This window comes from Benincasa hispida, chromosome 5, assembly GCF_027475165.1.
Source record: "Benincasa hispida cultivar pf3 chromosome 5, pf3_genome.v1.1, whole genome shotgun sequence".
Lineage (NCBI taxonomy): Eukaryota > Viridiplantae > Streptophyta > Magnoliopsida > Cucurbitales > Cucurbitaceae > Benincasa > Benincasa hispida.
Window position 1 is genome coordinate 1,624,530 of NC_143482.1, and position 26,598 is coordinate 1,651,127.

General features: G+C 32.2%; 1 protein-coding gene and 2 non-coding genes across 4 annotated transcripts; 2 read left to right on the top strand and 1 right to left on the bottom strand.

Moving 5' to 3' along the window:
• Window positions 1-319: 319 nt before the first annotated feature.
• CHIP (carboxyl terminus of HSC70-interacting protein) lies at window positions 320-7,395 on the bottom strand. 2 transcript variants are annotated; one of them, XM_039031009.2, is made up of 8 exons: window positions 7,025-7,395; window positions 6,792-6,859; window positions 6,582-6,645; window positions 5,216-5,287; window positions 2,043-2,176; window positions 1,058-1,211; window positions 841-951; window positions 320-762 (listed from the first exon to the last, which is right to left on the bottom strand). In XM_039031009.2, exons 1-8 carry the CDS (start codon window positions 7,139-7,141, stop codon window positions 637-639), a joined length of 846 nt encoding a protein of 281 aa, XP_038886937.1. In that variant the 5' UTR covers window positions 7,142-7,395; the 3' UTR covers window positions 320-636. The 2 variants fall into 2 exon arrangements, with proteins under 2 accessions (XP_038886937.1, XP_038886940.1); XM_039031012.2 differs by lacking the exon at window positions 6,792-6,859 and having other exon boundaries at window positions 7,025-7,390.
• A 4,096-nt stretch (window positions 7,396-11,491) lies between these two features.
• Window positions 11,492-11,564, top strand: TRNAE-CUC (transfer RNA glutamic acid (anticodon CUC)). The gene has a single exon. It is a non-coding gene; the product is annotated as a tRNA-Glu (tRNA).
• A 1,775-nt stretch (window positions 11,565-13,339) lies between these two features.
• On the top strand, window positions 13,340-13,412 carry TRNAE-CUC (transfer RNA glutamic acid (anticodon CUC)). The gene has a single exon. It is a non-coding gene; the product is annotated as a tRNA-Glu (tRNA).
• The last annotated feature ends 13,186 nt before the right edge of the window (window positions 13,413-26,598 follow it).

Here is a 26,598-nt window from a genome sequence, read left to right on the forward strand (position 1 = left end):
AATAGTATTTATCCTTGTACTTGAGAATTTGTTTAATTTTAATCTTTATATTTTCAAATGTCTTGTTTAGTCCCTATACTCTCAATAAATCCTAGATTCAGTCCCTCAAAATTAATTAAATAATAATAATAAATTTCATGTAAAGAAATATTTTTCAAAATTTATAGTGAAAATACTAATAGATAATAAAAAAAACTTTGAAAAAATTAACAAATAGCCTAGTAGTGGGGGCTGAAAAAATACAAGGAATAAAATTGAAAAACTCCCATTATAGAGGGACCAAAATGGTATTTAAAAAAAGTGAATAGAAAGGAAGAAATACCTGCTGAACAGAGTCCTCAATAACTAAACCATAATCAAAGGTTTAAGTAATAACTGTACAGGAAGATTAACAAGTTCATAGTAACAATCTGCACAAGACCAAATCAGAAGACAGGACCTCACATACTTAATTGACAGTACAGCCTCAGAATGTCATGGAAAGCATGATATATGACAAACCGTAATCGACGATCCATATACAAGAATCGAGGAGATAATCACGACATTAGCGACATGGGATTGAGGTATTTCCATTCGTTCACGACAGGCATAACCATCAACTTGATTGAGTTCCCATTCAAAATACAAGTTTCCTTAAACTGTATTATAAGCCCATCCATGCTTATCTAGAAATGATTGTACTGCTTCCTTGATGGCTAAGTTTGGTACTAGCTGGGACTCGTCAAGCAGCTCCCGTGTTATGGGATCAAAGTTACCAACCTAGATAAGGGAGAAAGTAGTCAGAATTGTAGCTACAAGACATGTAGAAGAAGAATAGCAATGCAGGAAAATGTCAACCTTATGAAAATGGTCAAGAATCACTGCTCTCTCATACGTAACCCCACTCGGAGTAATAACAGGGTCGCGAAGAATATCAAGTGTGATTTTACAACAAAGATAATCAGGTACCTGAAAACAATAAATTAGTACCTCCACATGGTTTAAATTGCAAATGTTAGGCCTAAAAGTTTCTAACGACGAAAAAAACTAAAAAAGTAGTAACCAACATGCTTACCTCTGACGGCGCATCTGCCTCGGCAACTTTTTCAAACACACTTCTTAGCGATTTTAATTGATTCCGATGAGCAATTTCGGCTTCATCTACGAACCCTTCTAGTTCAGACTGGTCAAGAAAGTATTTTTGTTCAAGGGCAGCCTCACAAGCTTCTCTGAGAAACAGTACATGTAGATTGACCAAAATCAAAAAAGGAAACGGAATTGGTGATGAAACCCCATCTTTTTTAATGTCTAATCATTATAATTGACATTTTCAGAATTTCAGGTGGGGAAAAGAAAACTTATTTCAAGGTTTGCAGAAATGTGCTGATCATTGATTTGAATAGTGTACATACGTGCATCCAGCTATGGTGTTAGTGGGTTGAGTTGAAACACTTTTTAGTCCCAACACCTAATTGTTCAGGGTTGTAAGTTTCTTCAACCTAAACAACCCCTATTAAATAATGAACCCAATCCAACTATGAAACATTTTGGTTGGTTGGTTCGGGTTACTCAGGTCATTTATTTAAATTTTTGTTTTAAAAATAAGTAAAAGGTTAATTTGTAGAACTTTTATTTAATTATTTTCATATACTGAATTAAGATTAACAAGTCAATTTCAATTTATATTATGAAAATTTTCTTTCCAAAGTGCTAAAAAATTGTTTTTATGAGTTGGAGAATAAATGATCCAAAAAAATCATAAATTAAAATAAAATTGAAATAAACATATGCATATATAATCGTATCGTAAATAAAAGACATACTTTTAAAAATTAATAATAAATTCAAGTTGGTCCGAGTTGGTTTGAATTATTTTAGATGAACCCATGAATCAATCCAACCCATACAATTTTCATTTATTTTAACCCAATCTAACCCAAATCGTACAAGTTAAATTAGGTAGATCGGGGTTTTTCACGTTATCGACTATTTTGAACACCTCTACATCCAACTCTGAAAAGCGAAAACAAAAAGCCTGAACTCAGGGAAAAACAACTTACTTCAATGTCTGCAATTCCCATGAACGTTCGGTAGACGCTTGTTCCCACTCCCTGTATTTTGCTTTAGCAAGTTCCTGCCATATCTCCTCTACTATATAACTCTTCGGATTTGCACCCCTACCAAGATCCAAAGCCTATAAAAAAATAGGTCGAATTAAATCTGCGTTAGCATAATAAACACGTCATCTCTTCATCATCATCACTGTTTTATTAACAAACCAATTTATGGTTTTATAACAAAGTTATAAGACTATATGCTCACTGCCAAGATGCAATATGCATCCGACTGAAAGTCTATATATTGTAACATTTAAAACCGATGCCTTCTTAAATTCTAGAAACTAGAAAGAACTAATTTAACCAAAGCATTCTCAGAAGAAATATCATTCTGAACTTATGACTAGTTCTTATACTTCCCCTCGAATATATATTCATTTTCATTACAACAATGAGAGGTGGTTTGTAAATTCTAGTAAAAAAGATAACTAAATAAATATGTCAACATCCCAGTCAGAATGCTTTATATTTATTAGTGGAATTAGTTGTGAGTACCAGAGTTGCAAAATTCTTTCTTTCAAATTTGATTGGCTCTGTTTCCTAATGATGCGTAGTTACTTTTATTTATTTTACATTCTTGAAAATTTTAATTTAACTGAAACATTCTCAAAAGAAATGAGTGAAGACCACAATAGTTCTGATCAGACTTCTGTATACGAATTAGTGGTATTAAAGGTATGATTGGGGAAATAACCGATTACTTACTCTTCCGAACTTGATTGTCTGTATTTTCTACTAATGCAGTAGTTAATGGGTATTCATTAAACTTCAGGTCTTTGGAAAAAGTTCTGATTGTGTTACCACTGTGATGGTAAGACTTGTGATAGGACACAAAGTGACAGCCTGACATGACATGCCACTCAGCCAACCTAAATTTTACTTTTAAGGTTTTTCAGCGGTCAGACCCCCAGATTTATATCGATAAGAATTAAGATATTCAATTCAACTCACCAACAGTAACGCGACAACTATCATCCATTCTATTACACATTGCTCTGCCTACCTCCTCTAGCTCAAGCTCTCACCCTAGTGGTTTGTGGGGAAGTTCAATGATAGGTCAACTAATTCTATTAATTAATTATTCCCTCTAATCTAACTTTGCCCACGTTGATTGCTCCTCCATTTACAATCTCTTCCTTCTCTCAATCATGAAGCATCGTCATCTGCAGCACCCTCACCTTAGATTCTTACATCTACCTTGCAATCATAAACTCTGCATCACATTCACATCCAATACAAAAACTCGGGTACTCGTCTCCTTCTGGGGTTGAGGACGAAGGGAGCCCCTGAACCATTGGGAAATTTTATCTTCTAGGCTGACCCCCCATAGGATGCAACATCCTACTGAGGCCACTGACGATTTTCAATACGAACTCTATTGGCTCGCAAAGCATTCAATATTTCAAACTATGGTACTAGAAAACAATAATTTTTTTGTAGTACAACAAGTTTTAGGCATACTGCATATAGTTAAAACTGAACAAGTTTTAAATGTTTCAAATTGACCTAATGATGCATCAGACCCTTGCTTCTCCTATTAGAACGAACACAGTGCATCGCTCCTCCATTCAAAGTCATTGCGACAAATTTCTACTAGATTTGAATGATTAATTAATAAGCAATTCTAAGATCAGATATTCAGAACCCAAAAATCTCAATTTTTTTCCCCTTAATTGTTAAGTTAAATATTTTCCAGAGATGTGTCAAAGCTGTGTCCAAAATTGGAAAAAGAAAATATCTTTTGAGATGCACTTTTTAGCATGTCAGACATGGGCCCAAAGCGTGTCCAGACGTATTTGTGTCTGGTATGTGTCCAACAAGGACACTTTGTCAAAAACAAAATGCCTGTGCTTCATAGTTCATAAGAGTAATCTATCAGAATCCTTTTGTTTTTGACAAAGTGTTGGTGCATAGCCATTTCCACCACCACCACAACCTCCACTTGGAACTGCTAGGGAACTTTTCGAAGTACTTCCCATTGATGATTATCCACATTGTATCCGTCATAATTTCAACATTCCTCACTAATGATCGACTTATCTATTCCCCCATTAGCGTCAAGGATCATTTCTTACATGGAGGGCTCAAATTATACTTTGATTTTTCTTGTTTCTAGCCATTCTTCAGAATCATATTTCTCTTATTTCTTCATGTTCAAAGTCCTCAAAGCATTATTATTGTCGTGTGGAAATATCTAAATACAAGCAAAATGGGAGTAGAGACTCCCTACCATCTCATCAATCACTCTTAAACAAAAAATGCACGTCTGGCTAGTGGCAGTTGCTTTCACATAACAACGACCCCATTTCATTGAACTACTTGCTATAACCATCTCTTCCACCCCGTTACTACAACAAACTATAAGAGACTCCCACTTTTTCCTTGCGGTATTAATGCCTAGTTCCCCCTCCTCTCCTCATGAAAGTTGCATATATCATAGTAGATAATCCAATTCCTAAGGGGGGGAAATTGTCTTTTTCTTTGCTTTTTTTAGTAGAAATTTTTGTCTTCGCCACCAAAAGATTCACATCTTCCTACACACAGTTGGCTAAAAGAAAAGCTGACATAGTAGGAATAGGAATAATATTTTCACATTGACTAAGTTGCATGAGCACTATTTTATTTGTAATGATATGAGCCTCTCAACATGTGCGTCAACTTTTCAAATAGCATTTTCAGAAAAGTTTAGTCAAGGGAAAAAATATACAAACTTCTAAAGTGTACAAGTTTATGATTTGATTGATTTCAAAAATATACATAGCAAAGGGTAATCAAGTGCATGAGCCAAGGGTAGAGTCAAAAGTTTCCGTAGGGAAGGAAAAATTTTTTACATCTAAACTACTTTTTATCTGTAGTCTCTCAATTCTGAAAATTCAGGAGGAAAATAAGAGAGAATATGATTTTTTTTATTTAATTCTTGAATCTAAGACAATTCAAGTGGGGCAATTTCCCCCGCCTTCACATTGCCCTATTGAGGCTGTAAATGCAAGAATTATTTTTGCAATTCACTGTTTTTCAATTGAATCTCCAATCCAATTATATACCAGATGACATTGATTCTTTTCTACCCAAAGAGAAGGGGAAAAAGAGGGAACAATACAAAAATGAACAGTTACCTTCTCTAAATGCTTGATTCCTTCCGGATATTCTTTGTTTTGTATTAATGCTAATCCTAACATGTAATGTGCCTGCACATCAAAAATTGCCAACAAATTAATATTGAAAAAGAGAGAAGGGAGGATTATATATCAAGAATCCAAGATAAGAAAAATGCATAAGAAACTGAAAATAACATGGAGGCAGGGGGAGCTGAATTGAAATCATGCACAATATAACTAGGGAAGCCTACAATACAACAGAAGTGACCCATGGGGGGAGGGGGGATCAAGCTTTTATTGAGATAGATGAAAGAATATGTAAGGGCATACAAAAAACAAACCCAACAAAAAGAGGTGACCCAGCAAACTTACAAAACTTCAAAACTTAACTACGATCATAATTACAAAATAACCTAGTGACCATCTGACCGATGCCCACAAGGAGGCATTAAAACTCACCACCCCCCAAATCTCCTCATGGGACCTATCCAACTCTCTAAAAAAATTTATTGTTTCTCTCGAGCCAAGCTCCCCACAAAATATCAAAGAAAGTAATGTGCCACAAAACTTTAACCTTTTCTCTAAAAGGAAAACTCAGGAGCACCTTCTCAATGTAAGAAGTGCTTATTCAGGAGCACCTCCTTAAAATTACTGATGGTGTCAACTTTTAATGAAAGAAGCACTTCCAAAATCAGATAAAACTTCCAACTTCCAGCCATAAAGCATTGTGACAGCGAATTCTTTTAAACTTTAAGACATTCTATTCATATTGATGGAATATTTTTATATCCACTATTACCCTTATTTGCATCTACTACTTGCTATCTGCATCGTGGATACTTCTTTTGGATTGGAGCTCCATTTATAAAATTAATTCTAAGTTTGGCTCTATATGCTGCTCTATCTTTCTCTTACATCTTGTGTATTCTTTTTAGTGTATCACACACACACATATATAATGAGCACATAAACTTTAGTTTGGTTAATGTGCAATAAAGACTTGACACTCCTACACTTGTTGGACACATGAAAGACGCTACGCTTCAAATTTGTTTTTATATATATAAAGGAAGCAACGCAAACACTTTAGTTTGAGTAACGCACAATAGAGACTCAACACTCCAACACTCGTTCGACATTCAGAATTGTCCATACAAAAAATGTTGGTTATCAACAAATTGTATAAATGTGAATATAAAAATGACATATACTTAAATGAAATGTACATTGATAAACACGTCCGTGCCCTAGATTTAGGAAAATTAGGTCTCATCATATTCATGTCATGTTGTGTTAGTTTCTTTATCAGCATATCAGCACTTCCTTATTGGACTCTAAGAAACAACTAAATTTCCAATGTTTATAGAATACAGCAAAGCAATACCTTGACAGAACTGCTATCAAGCTGAATAGCCCTCCGACAGTCCTCCTCCACCTTCTTCCAATCACTATACACCATTGAAAAAGAACTTATCACAACGATAAATTTTCTCCTCTCCACCATAAGGAATGAAAAGGGGCAAGAACTAAAGAGAAATAATGTAAAAACAACAACAACGAATGGAAAGGAATAAGGATAGGTGCCCGTACATACTTCCGCTTGCGATGACACAAAGCACGGTTCGTCAAATAAACAGGAACATTCGGGCATAGTGTAATCGCCTTAAAATCCAAACACCAAGAATATAAAAAAACTAAACAAGTAAAACTAAAGAACCCCAGAATCAAATAACTCGATCTCGATACAATCCCAAACATTCTATCAACAAATTCTGACGAAACCCAAACAGAAACCAGAAAAAAACGATTCGAGAGATGGAGCGAAACCTCGGTATAAGCTTCAATGGCAGCTCCAATTCGACCCTTTTGAAAATAGTGGTTGCCATCTTTTCTGAGAAGTTCGGCCTGTTTTGCAGCGCCAGACAAGGCCACTCCTGGCCCCATTACCAATCAAGGAAATCAAAGCGACGATGCTGAATGTAACTATGGGGTTTTTCTTTGATTCAGCAAATCTAGAAACAGAGAGAATTTTGCAGAAATGGGATTTTAGAGTGATTGATTAAGAAGAAGAAGAAGAAGAAGAAGAAGAAGAAGCGTTTTCTTGAGAAGAGAGGAGAGGGTTAAGGTTCAGGACATTTCCAGGCAAAAAGATGTGTTGACACCAAATTTCACATCTCCTCCTTTATTTATTTTATTTTATTGAGAAAATTTTCTTTATTTATTTTATATGGATAACATAAAATCACTTTTCTTTATGTATCGGCCTATTTTTCTCCATTAAAAATCCATATTTGAAGGTAAGGTTTTGAGTCTGATTTATAATACAAAACTCATTATATTTTCATCATAATCCAATACTCTTTTCCACCGTTTTTATGTTTTACGATTCTATTTCCATTCCATCCTTGGTATATATCATGCATTTCAATACTCTTCTAATTTTCAGTAATTTTGATTACATCCTAGCTTCCCAAATATCTCTTCCAAATCTTTGTACAGTTAAAAAAACATATAGGCAAAATTGCAAATTTTCAATTGAGTCCTTAAACTTATATCAGTGTTAATATTGGACCCTCAAATTTACTATAGTTATAGAATTTGGACCCTCAAATGATAAAATTTAAACTCTCGAACTTATACAAATGTTAGAATTACTACAATTATGTAAGTTTGAGAGTTTAATTTTAACACTTTATAAGTTTGAGGACTTAATTTTTACAATTGAGACGGTGTTTGGGACGTTGAATTAGTTATTATAGTCTGAAAGTTATAATGATATGTGTTTGAGATACATATTATTTTAGTTTATGTTATAATAGTTTATGTTTGATGTACATACTATTTTAGTTTAGGTAGGAAATAATAAGTATCATAACAAAGATGAAAAGAGATAATTAGTAGAAAATAGTAAACACTGTAACAAAAAGATTTGTTTGAGAAAATTAATACTATAGCTAATTGTATGAAATAATAGTTGGAAATACCAACTATTATAATTAGAACCTCAAACATAGAGTAGGCTATAATAGCTCACTTCATCTAGTTAAATTGATGCCCCAAACACCTTTAAAAGATCGAGCATACAATTACAATTATCATCATACTTTGAGGGCGATTTTTGCAATTTGCCTACAAAAATTTTTTCCTCTGTAAATTGTAGTTGGTAATGATTTTCTGTTTGGTAACCAGTTTTTTTTTTTTTTAAAAAAAAAAAAAATGAAGCTTATTTTTCTCTCAATTTCTTATAATGATTTGCATATTTCTTAATAACAATGGTTGAATTCTTAGTCAAATTTAAAAAACAAAAGCAAGCTTTAAAAAACTACTTTTTTTAGTTTTCAAAATTTGACTTGGTTTTTAAAATTAGTGATAAAAAGTAGATAACAAATAAAAAAATTTGATTTGAAATAAAGTCTATGGGCTTAATTTTAAAAAACAAGAACAAAAAATCAAATAGTTAACAAACGGGAAGTTAGGTTCTAAATTTTAATTTATAACAATTCCGCTTATGTAATTTACAATTTGTAACGATTTAGTCTTTATTGTTAAAAATATTACTTAGGTTTAATTGAATTATATCTTACACATGTAGATTGATAAACTGATATGTAATTAAATTTTTTAGAAACTATAAGATTAAATCGGGACCTAATTATATTCATTTAAATTATGAACTTTCGTAAGAGTACCAACATGCACTCTTATTTAGATTTTGTTTGAAAAATCATGTGAAACTTATAATCGTTTCGATTAAACTAATAAATTATTGTAAGTGAATCAAATTCGAAGATTTATTAAGATGCCTTTGAAAATCACAACACCTCAATTCTTCTACGTGTACGTATGTGGACTTTTTTCAAATGTTAGATTAACAAAATGAATTATTAAAAGTAATGCATCGACGATTTTCAAAAGAGATTCAAAATAAGAGTCAAATTTTACCTTCTTATGAAAGTTTAGAAGTTTAGTTGATAAAATCATGAGTTTTAGACGATGTTATCAAAATAAAATACTATCAAATATGTAAATTGATACAGTTCTGAAACTTCATGATTTAAATTAATATAATAATCAACTCCAAAGTTTAGAAAATATATGTGCTAGACATTTTGAAGGTTGCCATATCTATTAATAAAAATTATACTTAATATATGTTGATAATCCAAATAAATTTTCATTGTAAAATGAAACAATTATTAAAAACTATTTTTTGTTTTTAAAAAATGACTATATTTTAGAATTGTCAACTATATTAACTATTAGTTACACGCTTCTAAGTTTAGTTGAAAATTGTAGTTTGATATTTATCGATATAGATTTCCAAGAATTAGCAACAAATATACGTTGATATTCTAAATAAAATATAATATTATTCAAAATATTTAAGGTCTTTGTAACGCACTTTTAAAAATTAATTTTTATTCTAGAAACAAAGTTTAAAATATTTAAAGTCTTTGTAACTCTCTTTTTTGTGCTTGGCTGACTGTGAGAGATAAGTTGGGTACTCGGTATTGGGTTAGAAGGTGGAATGTCTCGTTCGATGGTACGTGTCTCTTGTGTCTCTTGTGTGTAGGTGGGAGGTGGGTTTGGGAGTCTCGAGATAATTTATTTTTCGAGTGTGTGTTTGGGAGAGAGGTTTAGTCGGGTGTGTTATGTTTGTTGGGGTTGTTCCATTGGGTGGTTGGGTGGGACGTTGAGCTGAATTGGATTTGTCGAGTGGGGGCGGGTAAGGGGGTACGAAGTAAGTTGTTTTTAGTCTTTTGGTGTGTTTCTATTTATTATATATGGCGAGAGAGGAATCGTCGGCTTCATGGAGGTCGTCTAAGGACGACGTAAGCTTTATTCCATCTTATTGTCTCTATGGTTCGTGCTCATACTGTTTCTTGGCGAGTTGATCTTCTTGGTCTTCTCTAGTTTATTATTATTATTATTATTAATGTTCTTTCTTAATTATTGTGTTCAGTCTTTTGTTTTCTTTGGGTGTTGCCCTCGGTTTGTGGGGTTTGTTTTGTTTCGTGATTGGTTCTCTTGGTCGTTTTTTCTGTTTTCTTTTGCTATGACTTTTGATCTCTGGTTCTATTAAGAGCTCGATCTTTATTGTTGCTTTGTTTGTTGTGGTGCCTTGATCCCGGACTGTGGGATCCTCCTGTTGTTGTATAATAATATTACCTATTAAAAAAATGAAACAATATTTAATTATAAACAATAATTAAATTCAAGTTTATCTACAGAAACTAGTTTTGTAAAGTAGCCAATAACATATTTCACTTTAAAAAAAAAAAAGCAAATAAACTATTTGACTTGTTAGGTTAGCGAAATCATGATATCAAAGTGAGATGAGATAATTAAACTACATATATTTTACTACCATGTGTGCGATGCAATTAAAAAAAAAACATTTGAGTACAATAAATAAAACTTGGGCGACTTCGTATATCTTCAACTTCAAATCTAATTGTCAAAGCGAGCATAGCTCAACCGATATACGATATGTGTTAGTGATCATGAAATTTATGGTTCAAATCTCCTCACCCTGAGTATACTAAAAAACCCCTTCAATTCTTAGTTCATACACTAATTATCCGCATGAATTAATTTTAATATTAATTTAATTAAAATGATTGTTACCTCTAAAGTTGGCTTAGTCAATCTTTCACCTTCACAATTGTTGAATTAGGGTACAAAATAACTCATTCAAAACCCATTTAAACGGTGTATAGAAATTTAGATAAAGGGACATGGGGATCAATCCAAACACAATTTAGTAGATAAGACATTAATTACAATCTCAAATATCAATAATTCGATCTTTCACCTCTACCATTATTGAATCGGACAAAGGGATAGAGGGGGAAAACGAGAAATCAAAAGTTTATCTCTCAAACCTATTTTAGATGATATAAACATAGATAGATTATGCCTTTATGTTACATTTTAGTATATACACTTGTTAATTTTCAAGACTATATTTGATATTAATTTTTAAATTTTTAATTCAATCATAATTTCAAATATGGTTCTAAAAGGTCCATTAACATTGATAATGTCTCATAGAATGTAGATTGCATACTAAACTTACTCCCATACATAAAAGATATTCACACTTTAGTATTTAAACATAATATAAACAATTTTATGTCATTATTTTTATTTTAAGATTAAAATAAAATAAATATCAATATTTATGGCCTAAAATAAATTAAAAGCTTTTTTTAAAAAAAAAAAAAAAAAAGAAAAAAAAAGTTGTACTCAAAACGGAGGAAAATAACGTAGCATGCCGTTAAACTTGCAACTTCCGTTGTAGTCTAGTTGGTTAGGATACGCGGCTCTCACCCGAGAGACCCGGGTTCAAATCCCGGCAACGGAATTTTCTTATTTTTATTTTTGTTTGCAACGCTCTCTATATATTTGTAATTTGTTTGTATAAATTACTAGGTTTTTCCATGTAATTATTTTAAACTAAAATATCGTTAATATATATTATAAATATTATGATAATAGATGTCCATTAGATGCTTATCTTTAACGTCTATTAATCATGTGTCATGTTCTAATTTCTCAAAATATTCTTCATATGTCTCAACATTATACATTAGACAAAATCCATGAAATTTGGAGAAAATAGAGAATTTAAAGAATTTTCTTATTTTATATTTTGCTCATTTATTTTATTTTGTTTATTTATATACTATGTTTAATTTATTTTAATATTTATTTATTTTCTTGTTATATCATGTTATATTTATTTTAATATTATATTTTATTGGTATATGTGTTCCCGTTATGCTCCTCAAGTTCACAATATGCTATCAACACGAGCTCTTATCGCTTTCTTCGCTAAAGGTAGATTATAAAGATATGTCGATTTTTTTTTCCTCTTCGGTATAATTAATAAATTTAATGTTATTTTTCATATTTAATATCTATTAAATTTCTAATATCAATACAATATTTTATAATAGTGTTACTATGAAAAATATTATAAAATTAGAATTTGTAGCATTTGATATCAATGGTAATAATTATTTGTCATTAGTATTATTTTATTATTATATGTGCTTAATGACAAATATTATCAAATTATTTGTCATTTGATACCAATACAAATAAACTATTTGACTTGTTAGGTTAACCAAATCATAAAAGTGAGATGAGATAATTAAACTACATATGTTTTACTGCCATATGTGTGATACATGAAAAAATAAAAATAAAATAAAAACATTTGAGTGCAATAAATAAAACTTGTGAATTTGTGTATCTTCAACTTCAAATCTAATTGTCAAAGTGAGCATAGGTCAACTGACATACGATATATGTGAGTGACCATGCAATCTATGGTTCAAATCTCCTCATCCTGGTTATATTAAAAAAAAAAATCAAATATTAGTTCATACACTAATTATCCACATGAATTAGTTTTTATATTAATTTAATTAAAATGATTGTTACCTTCAAAGTTGATTTGATCGATCTTTCACCTTCACAATTGTTGAATTAGAGTAAAAACGATTCCCTCAAACCCCATTTAGACAGTGTATAAAAAAATAGAAATTTAGTATATAAGACATTAATTACAATCTCAAATATCAACAATTCAATTTACCACCTCTACAATCATTTAACTAGACAAAGGAGTGGAGGGAAAAACCATAAATCAAAAGTTTATCTCTCAAACCTATTTTAGATTATGTAAATATAGATAGATCATAATGCCTTTATGTTACATTTTAGTATATACACTTGTTAATTTTCAAGACTTTGTTTGATATTAATTTTTAAATTTTTAATTCAATCATATTTTCAAGTATGATTCTAAAAGGTCTATTGACTTTGATAATGTCTTGTAGAATGTAGATGGCATATTAAACTTACTCTCATACATAAAGATATTCACATTTTAGTATTTAAACCTAATATAAACAATTTTACGTCATTATTTTTATTTTATTTTGAGATTAAAATAAAATAAAATAAAATATAAATATAAATATTTATGCCCTAAAATAATTTTTTTTTTTTTTTTTTTTTTAATGTTGAACTTAAAACAGAGAAAAAAAAAAAAGTAGCACAAATGTAACATTTCTTATAATTTTATTTGTTTTAATATAGATATTTACTAATGCCGCTTAATTTGCAACTTCCGTTGTAGTCTAGTTGGTCAGGATACTCGGCTCTCACCCGAGAGACCCGGGTTCAAGTCCCGGCAACGGAATTTTATTATTTTTATTTTTGTTTGTAACTCTCTCTATATATTTGTAATTTTTTTGTATTTATTACTTGTTTTTTCCATGTAATTATTTTAATCTAAAATATAAAGTTGTTCATATTATAAATATTATGATAATAGATGTCCATTAGATTCTCATGTTTAGTGTCTATTTGTCACGTATCATGTTCTAATTTCTCAAAATATTGTCCATATATCTCAACATTACACATTGCGCAAAATCTATGAAATTAGGAGAAAATGGATAATTTAGAGAATTTTCTTATTTTATATTTTGCTATTTTATTTATTTATATATTATGTTTAATTTATTTTAATATTTATTTATCTTATTATTATATCATATTATATTAATTTTGTTGATATCCGTGTTCCCGTTATGCTCCTCAAGTTCACAACGTGCTATCAACACAAACTCTTATCATTTTTCCCACTAAACGTAGGTCATAAAGATATGTCGATTTTTTTTCTCTTCGTTATAATTAATAAATTTAATGTTATTGGCATATTTAACATCTATTAAATTTCTAATATCAATTCAACATTTTGTAATAATGTTACTAAGAAAAATATCATAAAATTAGAATTTGTAGCATTTGATATTAATGGTAATAATTTGTCATTAATACTTGATGCCACAATACACCTGGATGCTGTAAAAATGTGATCATCAGAAAATATTTTTTTTTCCCCTAAAACTCGTCGTAAATGGATGCATTTGAGTCTCCAAAATTTTAAATCAATATGTTAGAGAAAATATTTTTCTACATTTCGGATATGCTTTTGCAGTAGCAGTATCGAGAGAAAGGTTTTAAACAGTATTCTGAACTAATTTCATGTATTCTTGTGGCTAAATAAAATAACGAGTTATTGATGAAAAATCATGAATCTCGCCCAATTGGAACAACATCATTCCTTGAAGTGAATGTTGTGAATGTTAATAATCGGGGTCGAGGTCGCGGTCGCGGTTGTGTGACTATGGCAGAGGAATAAATAATAATTATTTTTGTGTTAGTTGTTCTAATCATTGAAATTTTAAAAGAACCACACAAAATGATAATCACAAAGGAAAAGCTCTACATGATAATAGTTCAAAAAGTGTTGAAAATAAATGCTTTCGATGTGGAATGACTGAGCATTGGTCACGTACCTGTTGTACATCAAAACACTTAATTGATCTCTATCAAGCATCACTGAAGAAAAAAGGAAAAAATATGGAAACAAATTTTGCATACTAGGATAATGGGATATTTTATCCGTTTAATATAACATATTTTTATGTGGCACATTTTTCCAAAACTTCTGAAGAGAAAATTGGCACAATTGAGGGCATGATAAACGTTTCTTTTGATTTTGATAATATTTAGTATTAATTAGGGGTGGACAGCAAAACTGCTCAAACCAAACCAAATTGCAAAACTGAATCGATTTTTAAGCAAAACCGAATTTTTCGGTTCGATGCAGTTCGTTGGGCTGTTGAAACCGAATTTAAACGGTTTGGAAGCTTGAAAACCGATATATATATATATATATATATATATATATATATATATATATATATATATAAATTTAAAACTAAAGCAAGAAAAAGACCGCACGCAGGGCAGTATGCACAACGCAACGCTTTTGATTTCGATTTCAAAAGAAGTTATAGGGTTTTTTTTCTCCACCACCGTTGTTCTTCTTTCATCGACCAGAGGAAAGGCGACCGCATGCAGTATGCACAAGCACAACGCAATGCTTTTGATTTCGATTTCAAAAGAAGTTTTAGGGCTTTTTTTGCCACCGCCGCCGCCGCCGTTCTTTTTTTGTCGACCAGAGGAAAGTTTCGCTCGCCTTTCTTCTTTTGTGAACTAGAGGACGTCATGACTTTCGCCGTTCTTCTTTCGTGAACCAGAGGAAAGACTTTCGTCATTCTTTTTTCGTGAACCAGAGGGCGCAGGAAAGACCAGTAGACCACCGTTTCATTGAAACCGATTCATGAAACAAAACCGAATTGAATAGAACCGGTTTGGTTCTGTTCAGTTTCATATATAAATAAAAGCGGTTCGGTTCGGTTTGGCCATCAAACTGAACCAAACAGGCCAAACCGAACCGAACTGAACCGATTCCACCCCTCGTATAATGTTGTCATTTTTTTTTCATGTTTTTTCTCCTTGGTTAATGTTAAATTTTGTATATTTCAAGTGTTGTTTTTCTTATTGTAATTATTATTTTTTAATGAAGAAACATGGATCATTTTCGTATGTTGAGTGACTAAAAATTGAGTAAAGAAGATCTATGTTTGGCAGACAGTGCAACTACACGTACAATACTTGCAAGTAGAAAATATTTTTTTAAACTGACAAGGCTGGAAGCAAAACATATTCCCTTATTGTCGATATACAATACCATGAGATAATCAATTTATCTGATTGTATATGAAAAGTTTAATATACATCTTATGGATGCAATCGTACCACATTTATATGAATCTCTTAATAATGATATTTATTTATGAAAATTTCTAAAGAATTAAAGGTATCATAATCTTATAATTCGAATATTAGAGAATCATATATATATCATAGAGATTCTTATATAATATTCCTGACGAATTGATATAATCATCTTATTCAATATTTGTTGGTATGAGAGTACAAAAATAACCCTATTTGTCCATATTCTTTTATTAAGTAATTACAACCTAAGATTTATTATTTATTGATGATTTGAGCAGAAACTCCCGAAGAGATTTCAAAAACAATAGAATTTCTAGATAAAGAAATTGAGATGATAAATTTTGCCTTAGCTTGTAAATAAAGCATAGCAGAAACTCCTGAAGAGATTTAAAAAATAATAGAATTTCTAAAGAAAGAAATTGAGATGATAAATTTTGCCTTAGCTTGCAAATAAAGCATAGACCAAATAGAATTGCATCAATTTATACATTAATGATCTTTTGTGGATTATGTACATCATTGAATACTCTTATGGTGGTGTTGGGGTTGATGCCCAAAAGTCTCGTGTCCTGTAGTTTGTAACAGTATGTACGAACGCTTGTGTTGTTAATATATGATATTTACTTCACATTTTATATTTTGTTCATTTTCTTGTTTTATTTGCTTTACCACAAACTAATAAACATAAAATCTTTGGTTATCTGTATGTGACTCAAGCATGTATGTGGTGACATACAAATGGATCGTGTCTTGAGTGATAACCAAAATGGTCTGTAGTATATGGATATAGGAGGGAAACCTTATCTTGATAACGCTACGGATGCGACCCACTTTGTGGAATGGTCACAAGTATTGTGACTTGTCACAGATGTTTTGATCCTGATCATTCGTGTTGGGGGACATGCGAGCGGGGGCGTCCTATACAAAAAGTTTCTATAAAACCTGACTACGAAGTGTTAACGTTTCGTTATATAACACCGTTCATGACAGAGACTTCACTTCACTAGGATGACCATAGGTAACATGACCTCAATCCTGTGTGAGATGGGAACTCTTGCCATAGAGGGTGGTCCTTTGATTTGTATGGGTGCGAGTGGCCAGTTCGCCGATTCAAACCTACCATTTTGGGGATTTGTCTGATTTAGGAGTTGGGAACTCAGCTACACAAGATGGAATTCACTCATTCCTCGAGGCAGGGGTAAGTAGATAGATAGCTCCCTTAAGGGTTGATTTCGGGTCTTGAACGATGTGGCGCCACACACCTTCTCTTGGCCTGAGAGGTGTTCACACATAGTTGGACTATGTTGTATTGTTCATTAGAGGAATTAGTGGTACTTAAGGAGCGAGATGTAACTACAGGGGCAAAACGATAAATTGGCCCCGCTGTACTTACGAGCATCTGTGAAGGGTCATCGTACTCATGATTGGTTATATCCGATGGACACATAAATATATATGTGGTAAAAAGAGTTCAACTGTTGGTCTTTAGTGGAATGCTTGATAGTTAACGGGCGGTGGATTTCGTGGCTAAAGAGTTTAGTCAGCTATTCACATACCGTTGGAGCTTCGAGCCAATTATCCATTAGGTCCCCTAGGTAGCTTGGATAAAAATCGAGAACCAGTATTTGGGTTAATTTAAAATGTTCAAATTGACAAGAGGAAGTTCGATTATATATAATATAATTGGCAAATGTATGAGATACATTATTTTGGAGGAAATTAGATATAAATATAATTTATATCAAGTAGAGGAAAAAAATACTATAGTAGATATGTGATATCAAACTATAGGATATAAATATAATATGATTATATTTATTTATTTATTAATTGATTAATTATATGATAATTAATCATTTTTCCATGTTCGGATATGGGTAGTGGGCAACGTTGGTTATGGTAACCGATGGGTTAAAAATGAAAAAAGTTTTCATTTTGAATCGTACAATCGATATTCATTCTTTCGCCCAAAAAGATTTCATGAAACGATAGCTCGAGAGCTTATACGATAGTTGCTTCTCCGCCTAGACAATCGTCCACATCGCGATTTAACTAAACGTTTGTATAGTGTGCCGATTTAGCTAAACGCTCGTATACCTTTTCCTAAACGACTGTTCAACAAATCCTACACGATCGTGTAGTTCCTCCTATGCGATAAGCACTTCTGCTATACGACAACGTTGTTTTCTCTCCCACTTGCTTATTGCTTACATGACTCGTTTTTCCTCCGTCCTCAACCAAATTCACCAAAGCCCACCCTTTGGGTTTTCACTCCGAGAATACCTGGGACTTATTAGTGGTGGTGTCGTCCCTGTTGCTGCGTTTGTATTCACGTTGATCGTATTGTTGCAATCGACGTTCTCGCTGGGTGTTGGTAGATCTGTTGGAGGGATCCGCTGCGTTGGGGTTCCGAAGTTCGAAGATAGTATTCAACTGGTATGGAAATATTTCCCTTATGATTTTATTGTTAGTAGCATGTCATTAATTAGTCTTTGTTTGCATAACTGTTTGTATTGAATGTATATTGTTTTTATTTCGGTCACGGTGAGATCGGAGTGATCTGAATCCGCTCATGGAACTCTCGGTATGAGATCCTTCAGGTGGTTCATTCAGATATATCATATGATCTGAGAAATATGATGAAGAATGTTAGGTCCTGAAGAACCATAAATTTTGATAAATAAGTACACTTATATAGCTTGACTAGTTTATACACTGCATCTGTAGTATTTTTTAGTGATTTTGTTACATATATATGATATTCCTCCAAAATGAGGATCTTGGAGTAGAGTTAAACATATGATACGTTTTATTTAAGAATTAGTTTACATTGATTTATTTTATTCTAATAAATCTAATTATGATCTAGTTGGTTGTAAAGATGTAGGTTAGTTACCTAACCCATACAAGTTAGATCTTAAACAAATTACTTAGTATATGGAGAAGAATTTTTATATCATGACCATCAGTGAAACAGACCATAATGACCACTTCCTCAAATCATGCTGAAATTCTTACAATTCACAAGGCTAGTCGAGAATGTGTATGGCTAAGATTAATGACTCAGCACATTTGTGGAACATGTGGTTTGTCTTCTATTAAAAATCTTCCAACGATATTATACGAAGACAACACAGTATGCATATCCTAAATCAAAGGAGAATATATTAAAAAAAATATAGAACAAAGCATATTTCCCCAAAGATTTTCTACACTCACAATCTTGAAGAAAATGACGACATCACTGTACAACAAATTTGTTTGAAAGATAACTTGACAGACTTATTTGCAAATGCATTACCTACCACAATCTTTGAAAATCCGGTGCACAATATTGGATTACGGTGACTCAAAGATCTCAAAGTGATGTTTACATGAGGGGAGTAAATATACTTTTAGGAGTAATTATATGAAATATGTGCTTTTTTCCTTTCACTAGGATTTTTTTCCATTAGGTTTTTTTCTAGTATGGTTTTAACGAGACATATTTCATATATATAATGGGCATCTAAGAGGAGTATTATGAATATTATGATAATAAATGCCCATTAGATACTCATGCTTACTGTCCATTGACCATGTGTCATGCTCCCATTTCCCAAATTGTTGTCCATGTGTCATGCTCCCATTTCCCAAATTGTTATCCATGTGTCTCAATATTACACAATGTATCCATGTAATTCAACTCTTACTTGCCAAATTGCCTATAAATATTGGCATTTGGTGGGTTTTGGAACACACATTGGGTAAAATTCATAAAGATTGGAGAAAGTGGAGAAATTCATTCTTTTTATTTTATTTATTTTTATTATTTATTTATTTCATATATTTATATATTATGTTTAATTTATTTTAATATTTATTTATTTTATTATTATATTATGTTATATTTATTTTAATATTATATTTTATTGTATCCATCTTCTTATTGTGCTCTTCATGTTCACACCAGTTCGTTGTATCCCATTAATACGAAATATGATCAGAAAAATATTATAATGTGTTTAAAGGGGAAAAATAGATAATTAATTTTTCACCTGTTATTTGGGTTTTTTTTTTATAAATAAAAAGAGTTGGTTCATACAAATAAATAAGAGATTCACTCTTTATACACATTGATGAAGATATCTTTTTCGAAAAGTGTATCCATTACTTTTTAGATTAGGTTATATTAAGAGTGTGCTTATTCTTTTTTCTTATAATAAAATAAAAAATGATCACCAACCAACTATTTGAATACAAATACCATTAAAAAGGTATATTCTCCCTCTATTTTCTTTCTTTTTTTCGTTTTATTTTTGGGTAAAATCACCTACTATTGTGGAGAATTTATTACTTGAAAAAATTAAAGTAAAATAAAAATAAGTTAGGAAAAATTAGGAGGGTAAAAACTCGATCGAACCTTTGAATTGGATTAGTTCTTAACAAAATAAACCAGAACCCTCTACTCTCTCTCAAAATGAAGAATGGGGAGGATAAGGAGAATGAGAAAGAGGAGAAGACGATGTAGGAGTAGAAGAAGTAAAATCAGAAGGAGAAGAAGAAGGGGTTTACCATTTTGATATTTTTTGTGATCTTTCGCATAATTTGATCATGAGACTGTGCCGAAGAGTTCCTTGTTAATTTAAGTTCTCCATTTTTTTTTTTTTTTTTCAGAATATAAGATACACACAAAAAGCATAAGTGACCCAACTCACTTTTAGACATGACCCAAAGTGAATCAGATTGGGTTTTGTCCGTACGAAACCAAATTGGGTCGAGTCGATTTTTTTAAGGAAAATCAACCCGACTCGACCCACTTACACCCAATCTAGACAAATATCATTTCATACTCAAACTTTTAAAGTTGTATAAATTTAAATCATGAACTAAAAAATGTAACATTTAAATCAAGAAGTTTTGTAAGTCTATCAATGTATACCCTCCCTTACCTTTTGTTTGGAAAAATCTCGTGTGAAACTTATAATCGTATCAATTAAATTCCTAAACTTTTATAAATAAATCAATTTTGACTCTAGTTAGATTTTTTTTTTAGAATCATTTATGCATTTACTTTAATCATCCATTTTGTAAAATCAACATTGGAAGAAATCTACACATGCTCGAGAATATCAATTTATACCCTTAAACTTTATTTCAATTTTAGCTAATTTGCCCACAAATTTTAATCTAAAATAGTGTAAGAATCTTCGTAAACTCACAGATTTCGATAAATAAAGTGTTACAAGAAAATAAGTTTGACCAATGCACATATTAACCATCAAATAACTTTATAAAAATTCACACATATTTTTTAGTTATTCTAATATTGTTTTTCTCTACAATTTTATCAATTTTGTATCATAAAAATATGGATAATTATTTTAAATGATAAAACTGTTGAAAATATTTACAAATAATAGCAAAATATCACATTATATCTGCGATAGACCACAATAGACTACTAGCTGTGTCTATCATGACATAGATAGATACTGACACAAATAGATACCGATAGTAGTTTATCATGGTTTATCAGAGATAGAGAATGAAATTTTGCTAGAGAATATGTTTTTAGCGATATTGAGAGAAAAAACTTATTAGAGAATTAAAATTAAAAAACTTTCTAGGTTTAGAATGCAATTTGACGAATCTAAAAGTTTAGGATCAAAATTTAAAAAAAAATCTACAATTTTATTGGAATATATTGTTTAATAAAATTTGCACTATATTATTGAAAATATAAAAATGATATTCATTATTTCTCATGTAACTCATGATTCATGAAATATTTAGAACAAGCATGTTCAACCAAAAAGTCCCGTCACCTACCTAACGACCATAGAAAAAGCCACTCCCAAATGTCTATATGGTCAATGAGAAATGCTGCGAATAATGTGGTAGAATTTTTGTGAAAGCTATAGATGAATTTTATCACATTTGACATTTTATTTCAACCATACAATTTTGCTTGTAAGTTCTATTAAATGAGTTTGTTGTATCACCCAGGTAAAATTTATCTATCATGACATTTATACTATAAAATTTACGATTATAAATTCAACTCCCTATCCTTCAAATTTAAATATATTGTTTTGATTGGGAAAAAAAGACATTAAACTAATCATATTATTGGGATTGATGCACTAAATCTCTTGGTTCTTATAATTTATAATTTGTATATGAATTATTTATTTAATAAAATAATGAGTTGTTTTATTCGACATTTAGATTGCATTAACTTAATCCAATAAACCAAGATCCAAGGTTATTTTATGTAACTTAAACATTTACGTGGTTGACATACAAGTGGATCATGTTTAAGTAATAACATAAATGGTCTGTAGTATACAAATAAAAGTGGGTGTCTTATTTTGGTGTCACTACGAATATGACCCACTTTGTAATTGTTATAAGAGTTGTAAAGTGTTACAAACTATTTAATCCTAATTGATCATGTGGAGACATGCGTGTAGAGATATCATACACAAAAAGTTTGTATAAGACTGAACCACGAAATAATTAATCTCTCTTTATTACACCGTTAATTGAAGAGATTAACATTTCATAGGATGATCATAGTGTTGGGGTTTGTGCCCTAAAGTCTTGTGTTCTATAATTTGTAAACAACTTTGTACAAACATTTCTGATGTATAACATATATGGTATTTACTTCACTTCTTGACTTTGCACATTTAGATGTTTTCTATTTTACCACAAGCCAATAAACTTAATATCCCTGGTTGTCTTTATGTAACTTAAGCATGTATGTAGTGACATACAAGTGGATCATGTCTTAAGTGACAACCAAAATAGTCTGTAGTATATGGATATAGGAGGGAAACCTTATCCTGGTAACACTACGGACGCGGCCCACTTTGTGGAATTGTTACAAATATTGTGACTTGTCATAGATGGTCTGATCCTGATCATTCGTGTAGTGGACATGCGAGGGGGGGCGTCCTATACAAAGAGTTTGTATAAGACCTGACCTCGAAGTGTTAATGTCTTGTCATATAACTCCGTTCATGACTGAGATTTCACTTCATTAGGATGACTATAAGTAACATGACCTCAATCCTGAGTGAGTTGGGAACTCCTGCCATTGAGGTCGGTCTTTTGATTTACATGGGTGCGAGTGGCCAGAGCGCCGACTCAAACCTACCATTTTGGGGATTCGTCTGATTTGGGAGCTAGGAACTCAGCTTTATAAGATGAAGTTCACTCATTCTCCAAAGTAGGGGTAAGTAGATAGATTACTCTCTTAAAGGTTGATCCCGGGGCTTGAACGATGTGACACCACACACATTCTCATGGCCCGAGAGGTATTCACACATAGTAGGATTATGTTGTATTGTTCATTAGAGGGACTAGTGGTACTTAAGGAGGAAGATGTAATTACAGGGGCAAAATCGTAAATTGACCTATTGTAATTACGAGCATCTATGAAGGGTCATCGTACTGATGATTGGTTATATCCAATAGACATAGAAATATATCTATGGCAAGAAGAGTTCAATTGTCGGTCTTTAGTGGAATGCCTGGCAGTTAACAGATGGTGGATATCGTGACTAAAGAGTTTAGTAAGCTATTCACGTATTGTTGGAGCTTTGAGCCATAGGTTCATAAGGTTCCCTTGGTAGCTTGGATACAAGTTGAGAGTAAGTTTTTGGGTCAGTTTAAAATGTTCAAATTGACAAGAGGGGGTTCGATTATATATGATATAATTGAACGAGTTAATTAAATATGATATAATTAATTTTATGTATGAGATACATTAATTTGGAGGAAATTGGATATAAATATGATTTATATCTAGTAGAGAAAAATATTATAATTAATATATGATACTAATTTATATGTTATGAATATGATGAGATCACATTCATTGGACGGTTATAAAAGAAATGAGACGACGTCTCTTCTGTTCTAAATAACGGATGAGTGTATTAAAAGATCACTTTGAGAGAATAAATAGCTGACGTTGTGTTGAGAATGTAGGCGCGGACATTGTGTTAAAGAGAGTGTCATCGCTTAGAAAATCAGTGCCTATACGATAGTGCCTGCACGATCGCTTACATATACGATATTGCTAAGCGATCGTTTACTGACTACACCTTCGCGTGCTATTAACTAAACGATCGTTTACCTTTTCCTAAGCAGTCGTTTAGTTCCTGATATTTATTAAACGATCGTATAGATGATCGCTTAGTTTTTTCTACACGATCGTTTAGACGATCGCTCACCCTTTTCCTATACGACCGTTTAGACGATCACTTACCCTTTCCTACACGATCATTTAGACGATCGCTTACTTTTTCCTACACGATCGTATACTTCACTTAAACGATCAAGCATTTTGTCTATGCGATAGACAACTTTATCTCCCACTTGCTTGATCGTTGTGTACGGTCTCTCTTCCTCCTCCCCTCTAGTAAATCCGAACAAATCCCACACTTTAGATTCTCACTCAAAGAATACTGAGGGCTCTGAGTGGTGGTGTCATCTCCATTTTCTTCTGTTTGAGTGGTGATTGTTCGAGGTAGACAGTTGGGTTTTAGACTCGCTGTGAAGAAGAAATCTTCATCTGGTATGATATATTGATCTCTTTAGCATTATGAATGCACATTAGTATATTTTGAATGTATATGTGATAATTCTGTCACAATGAATTGGAAAGATCTGCTTCCGCTCGTAGGTACTCTTGAATAAAAGTTCCTTTAATTGGTATCAGAGCACCAGGTTTTTGATATTCCAATTTCATTGTTGAACGAATGACATATACGTTCTTGGTGGGTGCATGTCTACTATGTTTAAATTCGTTAAATTGTTGTGGATGTGCGGATTAATGGATGTTTTCGTGGATGGTAGCATCGTTTTGATTTAATTCTTTTACATTTGCGGTTGTTAATAAAGGCCCTTACGTTTTTTAGCTTTGATAATCGTTATCGAGTCTGTAATTCAAAGTCTGTTTGAGTTTTGAGTCGTTCGTGAAGAAGATCGGAGCAAGCATTGCGATGCTTCGAGGATGGATACGATCAAGGGTTGATTGCATCGTGTAGACGATGGGGTATGCGATCAAGGGTTGATCGCATCGTGTAGACGATGGGGTACGCGATCAAGGGTTGATCGCATCGTGTCGATGATCGGGTACGCGATCAAGGGTTGATCGCATCGTGTCGACGATCAGGTAGACGATCGTTGAGTATCGGATGCTCGGTTGTTGTTTAACGCGCGTGCGCACTAGACGATCGTATAGCTCAGCAAGCCTCATCGCTTAGTTACTGACTATACGATCACGGAGTAATTGCATGGTAAATCGTTTACCTTTCACGTGCTAAGCAATCGTCTAGACGATCAGGCTTCACAACCTCATTATTGTCTATGCGATCGTTTAGCTTCTACGCTATCATCTAGTGTACGCTATACGATCGTTTACCTGGAGACGTTTATTATACGATGGGAGCTCACTCGGTGGTTCCAGACCCGGTTCGCTTGTGAACCGGTTTGCTCAGCTGAATTATGTAAATAGTTTGTTTTCTCATTCCGGTTTTGTTTTGGTTCATCCCAGTCCATTAATCCATGGTTTTATACATGTGATATATATATATATATATATATATATATATATATATATATATATATATATATATGTCATATGGTATGCACATATAGATAAATCTCACCTTAGGTCATGCATACTCTCTTTATTATAAGTGTTATGATTTAGTGAATAATAATTTAATTTACATGAGTGCATGCTCATGCATCATATAATATAAGATTTATATTTATGTATATTGTATTATTTAACGTTATATTTATAAGCGTTATAAATGCTTCGTTATGTGCCATGAGTGTTTTAGTTGTTTATTTTATAAATGGTTATAAAATGAAATTATAACTAAAATAATTAGTAAAAGATTAATATGTAGAAAATCTATCTATAATAGACCTTTTGTCGAAGGCGGGTTCTGTCTAGGCTGCGGTATTTAAGATGACGGCAACAGAACACCCCTACCTGGAAACCTACCTGGAAAGGTAATTTAGATAGATTTGATGCATGCATGCAAATTAAGGCCAATCCATTAAAGAGTTTAATGTGACTACTTGTATTTGTTTTTTGTTTTTTTGTTTTTGTTTTTAATTTTAAAGATAAAAGTTATTTTTTAGCAAACTTAATAAATTATTTAGATCATTATCAGTAGCTGGATAGTCTAGGTTAATAAACCCTTAGGTAGAACATTCAGTGGGAGGTTCTTGGGGCATTTGATGCTTCATTTTCACCTCTCGCATTTCTCCCTCATAGTCCACACTGTAAGATCTACTCTCGGCATCGAGGCACCTTTGGCGTGTCCCCCTCGGATGGTGTTTATGTAGGTCAATATCAAAGTGGATGGAGAGAGTGTTCATAGTAAGTAGGAGTGGGAAGTGTGACAACATATCTTTTGGTCTCCCTCATTGGATTGAATAAAGTTTCTGCGCATTGCCTCGTGGCACCCTGGGTGTGTCCCCCTATAGGATGGCTATTTTGCGCGTTTCTTTATTTGATCTCTTGTAAGAGGATAATGTTACTTAGTCTCTTTTTCTAATCTACTTTTTTTCCTACAGTGGACGCATTAGGGCGGGACTCTGGGGCCGAAAACGAGGGGTTACACTTACGCAGGATTGTTAAGAGTTAACTATTCTAGACCGAACAAATTGTGGCTATTAGGTTTAGTTCCAAGAGTTGGTTCTGCCTGATGGTTGAG